At 57.9% G+C, this 9,023-nt stretch overlaps 1 protein-coding gene across 1 annotated transcript; it reads right to left on the bottom strand.

Moving 5' to 3' along the window:
* On the bottom strand, positions 28–6,614 carry LOC110407214 (TBC1 domain family member 24-like). The gene is made up of 7 exons (XM_021414644.1): positions 6,372–6,614; positions 4,450–5,482; positions 4,069–4,227; positions 3,069–3,132; positions 2,208–2,303; positions 1,804–2,080; positions 28–1,300 (listed from the first exon to the last, which is right to left on the bottom strand). The coding sequence occupies exons 1-7, from the start codon at positions 6,481–6,483 to the stop codon at positions 1,155–1,157; spliced, it is 1,887 nt and encodes a 628-aa protein (XP_021270319.1). The 5' UTR covers positions 6,484–6,614; the 3' UTR covers positions 28–1,154.

Genomic DNA, 9,023 nt, shown 5'->3' with positions numbered 1-9,023 from the left:
TTATACCCCATGAGGAATCCCCCGAGCTGCCAGGGCGCTCTGCTGTTTTTTATTCTCCAAGAATTTTGAGCTTTATGCAGTCATGGAATAAAGCGTAGGGAGGAAAGTACTGTAGTGTCTCTTCCAAAATGGCACGGACTCATCAGGTTACAGGCGGCGTGTGCAACAAGCGTGCCAGCAGTCACTGTGATGTGCAGCTCAGACCTGCAGACAGCCGAGGTACGCAGCAGGCAGTGCACTGAAGGGAGCCTGCACTGCAGCCAGCCACCACGGCCTGCACAGAGCAATCCCGGCCTTGGGGGACGAAGGCCGGGCACCAGGGAGCAGAGACCTGTGCCTCGCTGCTTTATCTCACCCGAGTACACTGTGAAGGCTGCAAGCAGGCCTAGCCCTGCTGTAACTGACTGCTGCGGGAGTTCCTGCCACCTCCCGTGTCCTCCTGTTATCTGGAGCCAGGTAATCAGGATACGCTAATTAAGACTCGTACGTATTAACGGCTCACAGTTTTACACAGGCTCTTTGCTGTGAATATGGGTCTTTAGTGTAACGCAAACATGAGAAGGCTCTGTGGGCTGCAGAGGTATAAGCACCAGGCAGTGCCTTGCAGCTTTGCAATCAGCAGGTTGGAACAAGGACAAACTAAAAGTCTTCTGCAGCATGTTGGGTGGCGATTGGTGCCGGGCCCCAGGTGAGTCCTGGTAACCTCATGAGCCCACACACGGCTCGAAGGGGGCACTTGGGCTTGGGGTGAGAAGCGAGAGGTGGAAAGCTCTGATGGTGAACTTTGCACCTGGGTGTTGGGTTTTGTCTAGACTCGGGGTTCCTACAGAGGCTGCCTGTGCTGTGGTATCGCTGCTTTGCTGACCACAGACAGGCCTGGGAAGCGTGGAAAACAGTGACCTGCCTCTCCTCCAGCATCCTGAATGGGAGCAGTGCTGCTGGAGCTGGGTCTGAGCTGTGGGAGGAGACCACGTTCATGACACTCGTGGCCCTCCCCATGCCACCATGGCTGGTGACAGTGGAGAGGAGGACGGCGAGCAGAGGCACACACAAAGCTGCAGGCAGGGATCGTAGCAGTCATGCTGGAGCCATGACTAGTGCCATGTTGTTCCTGTCTTGGTAAGCAGCACAGTGAGGGGCCGACCCCGTGGGACCTAGGTGTTTTGGAAGCCCCACACCTCCAACAGCTGCACCTTGAAGTTCTCCTGGCAGAGAGGAGGGTTGTCAAAGGTCTCGCAGGGTTCCGTGCGTCCCCAGAGCAGGTTGGCATCAAGGGACAGTGCTTGGCCTCCCCCTCCACCTGCAAAAGCACACTGGGCGTTGGGATCTGTGGCCACCCTTTGCTGCCCCAGCAGATACTGGCCAGGTCTTGGGATCGTGCCCATCTCTCAGCTCCATTTCTTGCGGCCACACCGCAGAGCTGCCACAGATGCAGCTCGTACATCTGCCCCAGGGAATCATGCCTGGCCCTTCCACAAGCTGTTCCCCACCCACATCTGCTCTCAGTCCTGCAAGATGCAGAGGAAAGGGTCAGGGAGGGCATGGCTGCCCCACCTGGCTGGGAGGTTTGGGATGCTCCTGCTCTGGAGCTCTCAGAAAGGGCATCTGTGCCCTTGTGCAGCCCTTCGTTCTCCTGCTGATTAGAGGAAGAAGGGACTGACTTAATCTCCCCTAACTTTAGGTACATATACTAAGACAGGAGGTCTTTGCCTTATGGACAGGTTGCATTTTAACCTGGAGGGGAGCTCTATTCAGTCAGAGCAGCTGCATGTTGGACATGGGTGCCTGCCATTAGGTAATTACCGATAACGATCCCTTCACGAGAGCCGGACATGAACATGGAGGCTGTTTTAGAAGGCAGGAGGAAATGCCTGATGGCCAGGAACGGGGACAGGCGGCCCTTCCGCTGCGGCGCAGGCACGGTGAGGAGGTTGGGGCTGGCACTGCGGCTGTCCGGGGAGGAGCTGAGTGGGGGTGTGGGAACGGGTGACGGTGACCGCTGGCGTGAGCGTGGCATGGCTTTGGCCAGCTCTGGCTTCTTGATGAACACCCACTCATACCTCTCCATCTCAGGGCGCACCTGGAAAGCAGGAGAAAGCCACTGAGGCCCGTCCGTGGGGCATCGCTCCATGGCTGCCTGGGGACCACGTGGTGTGAGGAATAAAGGAGCAACAAAAGATAAGCCCATAAGCATGAATTTGACTTACAGTGAACACGAAGCATTCCCCTGTCCCAAAAAAGCCTGATGTCAGCCCATTCTTCTTCCTTTCGCTCCAGTCAGAGGAGAGGAACGCCCCGCACACCTTTGAGAGAGAGCGCAGGGAGCTGTCATGGAGCATGGGTGGCAGCCACCACAGGGACCATCTCTTGGGTGCTCAGCACAGCAAGGGTTCTGCCTCTCCTTGGGACTATGTAAGGGTGAAAATGAGCTAAAACATGCAGGAAACAAGGTTTTATAAGTCACCATTCCTTGTCTGCACAAGGCCTTGGGGGCAGCAGTGTTTCTCTCTTCACTGCACTTGAGTTCTGGGTGTGGGAGGTTGCGATTTGTTGGCCAATAAATCTCTAGGATGCCTGAGCAATTCACAGAGCTTGCCTCTGGTGTTTGATGGAGAGTGCAGACATAAAATATGGGTTTATGAGCCACTCTCAGAGTCCCTGGGAAGATGCCTGGCTCAGGTAGTTCTGCAGTTATTTCACGACTTTCAAATATTTTAAGAGCTGTCCTTGTTTGACTCCATTTCCCTCATGTGGTTGCTCTTGCAGTCAAGGACAGATTGTTGCATTTAATGCAGTGAAAGAAAGCCCTTGCTAAGGCAAAGCATCTGCTGACTTCAGGGAAGTCTGCTTAGCGAAGGCTTCATGGTTTAGCCTACATATGCAATAACGCCTCTCTCACGGCCTCTCTCCATCTCACAGATTCCCCTTTAACAAGCAGCCTCCCTTGGCCAGTATCTGAGGTGCCTCTTGGTGTCCCTGCAGCACTGGGGTGGAGCCAGTGTTGGTAGCACAGGGCACCTTCCCCTGTCACACAGCACAGCCCACCTCCCTGCTCGGGAAATACTTACCTCCCCCTCTGTTGTTTTTAGGAGCAGCACCGTTGGTTCGTAACCTTCACAGCACGAGTAAAACCTGGGAGTGCATAAGGAGGCTGCATTGGTGCAGGGCTGAGACCAGGAACATAGCTCGGGCAGCTCCTCTATTGGTGGAGGCACTAGGGGAGCTGGCTTTGGGACTTCTCAAGGCATCAGTTTTGCTCAGCAGCGTGGGTAATAGCTCACATAAATCCAAACATTAAATCTGCCCTTGTACACAGAGCACCAGGCTCAGGGGGACGCTCCATGGGGCAGTTTCCCAAGCAAGCTTGCATTTATTCTGGATGTGCTTCTCATTCACCTGGAGCCCAAGCTCCTGCCTGACACCCACCCTGTGAGCCCCACTGCTGCCTTGGTAAGGTGAAACAGAATGGGGCTTCCCTGCATGGGGCTGGGACATTTTGCTGTGGGGCCCTCGCTCACCTCTCCTGAGCTGAGGGCACGCTCATGGGCAGTACTATGGCAGCCCCAAATCGACCCCATGGAGAACCAGGGGCCACTGATGTCATGGGCAGCGTCCAGCCCCCAGGCAGCCCCAGCAGCTTCTCCCCATGGCAGCAGGGAGCTGCGTCTCATTGAAATGCCCAGCATGGAGCATTGCGGGGATGTTTCTGCTCTCCCCATGCCCTTTGCTCCACAGCTGTCTCTGGTTCCTTGGTGGTTCCCTCGCTTGTTGCGGATTTGGGCATGGACTATGGCACTTGGGCTCTCTTAGCTTGAGTTTGGAGGGTTTGGTGTCTCCCTCATCATGGGTGGTATCTGAGCTCAGCCTACTCTGTGCAGCCTCTCGGCATGATGTGCTGCTGAAGAAGGTGCTCCTTTCCCAAAGGGTCTTCAAATCAGCCCAGAGGTGTCCTCAGGAGACCTCAGATATATCCTACAGATGTTGCAGTTGCTCCTTTCTATACCAGCAACTCTTACCCAATGTTATGTCTGTCTGTCTGACCCGGACGGCCAGGCAGATCGTGCTCACCTCTGCAGACTGCACCCGTCTTCCGAGGTGGAGAAGAGCAGCAGTGGGGGGAAGAGGGAGAAGCGCTCGGGGATCCAGGACCAGATGATGCGCATCTCCTGAGCTGATACAACGCTGGAGCTGAAGCTCTGCATGTCCACGGCCAGGTGGAAGGACTGCCTGCGAGAGGGAGGAGTGTGTCAGCGCTCAGCTGGCGTACCCCTAATGTGCTGTTAAGTGCTATTGGAGGTGCATGATCCCAGCGGTGTCTGTGCAGCACAGCCACAGGCTAGGGAACAGACCAGAGCTCCCCCTGTGCTGCATCTCCACTGGAACCCATTGTTTGCCCACTTTGCCCCAGGAGCATCAGCGGCACTGTGGGCAAACAGGCCGGCTTCCTACCTGCCCTGCATCATGGTGATGCCCCTCTCCATCAGTGCCTTCCTGTTGGCCATCTGCAGCAGCCAGATTTCCTTGCGGGAGAACAGCCGGATGCCAAACGCTCTCTCCAGGAGTTTGTCAACAGTGATGTGCTGGGCAATGTTCTGCACAAAGGCCTGCAGTTCTGCCTTGGTGTCGGTCCCGTCCTGCTCGGCAGAGCTCACCGACAGCCGGTACTGCTTCAGCAGGGCCAGGGCGATGCGGTACAGCACCTTCTGCCCCTCCAGCAGGAAGACGTCAAACACGCGGATGGCGTAGCTGAAGGGGAGGTCACGGAAGAGCCACGACAACCACTCAGAGTACACCTCAAAGACGTTCTCGGACGTGCTAGCTATCAGCTTGTGCGCTGCCGGGCAGTGCTTGTTGGCCAGGTCCCCGAACGTCATGCAGGAGGCCTGGTGGGCCAGGAAGGACTGGTCGATGTAGCTGGTGTGGGGGGCGTTGCTGGCGATGAGGCGGGAGATGTTCTCGAAGCACCGAGCCTCGTCCTCGCTGTAGTGCAGCAGCAGGGCCACCAGCGAGGGCAGAGCGGGGCTGTAGGTGATGTCAGGGAACAAGTTGCCAATGCAGATGAGGATCTTCTTCAGCGCCGCGACCCCGTCCAGGTTGAGGCAGTACGTGGGCAGGGAGCACCCCCCCAGGAAGTCGGGCAGCGGGTGGGAGCTGGCACCGTGCTTTCCGAAGAGCCGCGCGGCCACGTCCCCGTACACCAGGGCGTCGGGCGTGACGAGGCGGCAGGCGACGCGCTGGCACAGCCGCTGGTAGGCTGCAGCTCTCAGCGTGCGGCTAGCGGCCCAGCAGCCCTCCCTCGCCAGCTTCTTCAGCTCCTTGGGGGGCCGGCTGAGCGCGTCCTCGGGCGGATCTGCCTGCTGCTCCACCTCTGGCATCTGGTCCCAGTCCACGAACTGCCCGCCGCCCGCGCAGGAGCCGCTGATGTGCCACGTGTCATCCTCCGGCGTGACCACGACGGTGACGGGAGAGGAGCCGAGCACCGCTGCGGGACAAAGAGCTTTAATCCAACATGGCACCCTGCTGACAGTGCCATCCTGCCCCAGCGCCGTGAGGTCCCAGAGCACCTCCTCCTATGGCAATACCCCCTCCCTGCTAAGGGAAATGCAGAACGGCCCCCATCCCTTGGGGGCTCAGCGAGAGCAGGGGGCAGCCCCCAGCAGGTCCCTGTTCCTCATGTCCCCATGTGCCCCATGAGCCCAGCACCTTCATGTGCTAAGCCACTGGTGGTGGGAATGGCTGCACGCAGAGCAGCGTGCTGTGAGCAGGGTTTGAGCTCCTCCTAGGGAGAAAGCAGAGGTATTTTCCTTGGGGTTACCGCAGGGCTCAGTCCTGCATCCTGCTCGTTTCCATCTGGGTGAGTTGTGCCAGGCAGCTAATAGCCAGCAGGATATAGCCGATTAGCACACACCTTAATTCTCTGGTATATCGTGTTAGATGTGCCCACTCAGCCAAGAGACACTCAGCTCCCACCTGTGGATTGCACAGAGACAAACCTCTCTGCTCCGGACCCAGAGGGGCACACAGGGACAGTGCGGCCACAGCCACAATGCCACACGCAGGTGGCCAGGTCTGGGTCTGCTCACACCATGCTGGCTCAGTTTGGCTCCTGTTCAGACTCAGCACAGCCATGCTTACGGCCATAAAACCCAGGCTAAAGCAGTGGGGTTGGAGCGGAGTTATTTATACCTCTGGGTACTGCCATGATTCCCAAATTGCCCCTGTACTTAGAGTAGGAGAGCACCCATAGGTACCACTACGCCAAAGCACATCACCCTTAGCCCACCCAGCTGCAGGCATCTGGCCCAGGACACGTGCCCAGCCCAGGACGTGTCCCCAGCCCAAGACACGTCCCCAGCTTGGTGCTCACCCACCTTGCGCAGTGCTGGTGCCATTGCCATCTCCACCATCCCCATCCAGCTCTCCAGGGAAGGCTCTGGCCGCCCCTTCGGGGGCACGGGGCAGGCTGAGCCCCACCTGCAGCATGCACACGCAGTACACAGCCCCAGTGCTGCTGCCCTGCTGCAGCTACTGCCCCACTTTTAATGCACCCTCTGCGCGCAGGGCACGTGTTTGGTGTAAATAGTGCGAGGGGTGGAGCAGCTCCCGCGCCCCGGTCACCCCTTTGTGCCCAACGCTGCGCTGAGGCTGGGGAGGGGATGAGATAGGCATCAAAACAGCAACACGGCTGTTGAGCCACGTGGCTTGTTTTCCTCCCCAAGGATAACCTTTATTTCATGTTCACTCCCGGGCAGGGAGGGGGTGAGGGAGGACCGTCCTTGAGCGGAGGAAGCATAAACATGGTCACTGGTTTAGGAACCGCTTCCTGCTGGATGGTACGGGTCTCAGGGAGTGAGGAATTGCAGCATGTGAGCGGCGAGGGCTGGGAGCCAGCTGCTGAGAGGGGTTGAGGCCACGAGGACAAAACGATGCCCTTCTGGCAGCGTGCAGCATTCAGCTGGGCAGTGCCACGTGCAGCACTGGGGAGAGTCAGTGGGTGAGAGCATTGAGGGTGTTTGGGGACGATGCAAAACCAGAGATCCACTGCATGGTTGGGTTGGGACAGACCTCACAGACCCCAGCCCCACCCCTGCCATGGGCTGGGTGCACCTCCAGCTCAGGCTGCCCAGGGCCCATCCACAGCCTTGGGCACCTCCAGGGATGGGGCACCCACAGCTCTGGGCAGCAGTGCCAGGGCCTCACCACTCTAGGTAAAGAATGGTGAAGGGATGGCAGAGGGCATTCAAGCATCCCCTGCCAGACCACCCAGCTCAGCAGCTGCTCCGTGGAGCCCCAGATACCACAATTACAAGCATGTTTCTGTACTTCGGCATTTCCAGCCTGTCCCGTTTGAAACTGATGCTGCTGATTGATTTTGCCTCAAAGTACTTTGCAGGATTACGAGCTGTGTCGCACTCATGGGCATTAAGAGCTGAGTTTGAGGAGGAACCCCACTGCAGCTGAAAGGAGTGCATGGGGAGGATCCATGGTTCAGGCAACATTTAACAGCGGGATTCTTTTAAGACACAGCATCTTCTTCCTTCAGAAATCTCAAGATGTGAGATGGGAGCGAGTTAAGGCACCATGCGATGTGGCTTGCTGTTCCATCCGTTTTTAATGGAGAAAAAAATTAAATATGTAGTGAGCGTGCTGCCTGCGGCTGAGCTGTGCAGCTGGGGCATCAATGTTTGATGCAGCTGCCTGCACCCAGGCACTGCCAGCATGGCGCTGGGGGCCGGGTTGGGGTGGGGGGGGTCATGGTGACCGCAGCAGGACCTGTTGGATCCATGGCGGTGATGCGAGGCGTGTCATACCGAGCTAAACACAGCAATGACCCCATATAACGAGACCAATAAAACATCACTATCACACTGTCATTACTTTTAGGGCACCTGCTCATATCGGCAGTGATGTGCGTCATCGATCGCGGTGAAGGGGACACCGAGCCCCAGTGCCCACGTGCATTGGCAGAGGGCTGCTCTAAGTCCTGGAGCTGTTGGTTTTACCACAGGGCCCTCGGGAGCCCTCCGCAGCCCAAATATTGACAGTGTCAACACGGCAGCATCACGGCTTCCCGGCATCATGCCCTTCCTGCTCCCAGGGAATTTTCTTTGGAGCAGAATTCAACGACAGCAGATCTCTGCCCTCTGGAAGATGGGGAAGAAGCACGTGGCCTCGCCCCCAAGCCAGTGTCACTGCCTGGTCCTCCCCATTGCTCTGCCCCATGGCCCAGGATCCCACAGCTGGAGCACACCGGGATGTCTTCACCCCTCCTCTGCCCTCTGCCTCTGTCCTGGCTGTTCCCCACTCTTGTCCCCATGGCTGGCACAGGGCCCCCTGGCATTGTGGTGCCCTTTATCCCAGAGCCATAGTAACACCATTGCGACAGCAATGCCCATGTGCTGCCAGCATCCAGCAATGGGGATCCCATGCCATGGGGATGTTGTCACTGGAGGAGGCAGCCAAGGACAGGGTATGGGGGTTGGTACCCTGCTGGCTGTGGTGCGTGGCATTCAGCCCTCCTACTGCCAGGGCTGGGAATGGCTGCAGCTGTGCACCCTGTGCTGTGCACCCTGCAGCTCTGTGCTGTGCACTTCTGCAGCATGCCTCTATGCACACCCACAGCCTTGCTCTGTGCACACTGCACCGTGTGCCACACAGTCAGCACCTCCAAGCTGTGCATCTGTGCACCCTTACGCCTGTGGACCCCTGCAGCTTTTATTGCGCATCATGGACCTTTATGCCTTTTACAACACAACCACGTGCACCCCACACTGCTGCACAATGCAGCACGCATCTCTGCACTCTGCAGCTCCGTGCTGTTCTGTTCTGTGCTGTGCACCTCGTGCCCTGCACATCCGTATACCCCGCGCTGCACACCTGTCCACTATGCCACTCTGCAGCGTATACTGGGCACCTGTGCATCTTTGCACTTCTGCACTGTGCCCCACGTGCCACGCACCACCGCATCTGTGCCCTGCGCATCTTACACCACGAAGCACGCACCGCTCCATCGCGCACCTCTA

Source organism: Numida meleagris, chromosome 17, assembly GCF_002078875.1.
Source record: "Numida meleagris isolate 19003 breed g44 Domestic line chromosome 17, NumMel1.0, whole genome shotgun sequence".
In the NCBI taxonomy this organism is placed as follows: Eukaryota; Metazoa; Chordata; class Aves; order Galliformes; family Numididae; genus Numida; species Numida meleagris.
The sequence above is the reverse complement of the archived record's forward strand: the minus strand, read 5'-3'. Positions and strand labels throughout refer to the sequence as shown.

Bases quoted from the DNA above. Each gene is read 5' to 3' on its own strand.
- LOC110407214 (XM_021414644.1), bottom strand. From the start codon at position 6,483: ATGCTGCAGGTGGGGCTCAGCCTGCCCCGTGCCCCCGAAGGGGCGGCC. The intron at 5,483-6,371 runs GTGGGTGAGCAC...TTTGTCCCGCAG, and splicing joins TGGCACCAGCACTGCGCAAG to CGGTGCTCGGCTCCTCTCCC. The intron at 2,081-2,207 runs GTAAGTCAAATT...CCTGCTTTCCAG, and splicing joins GGGAATGCTTCGTGTTCACT to GTGCGCCCTGAGATGGAGAG.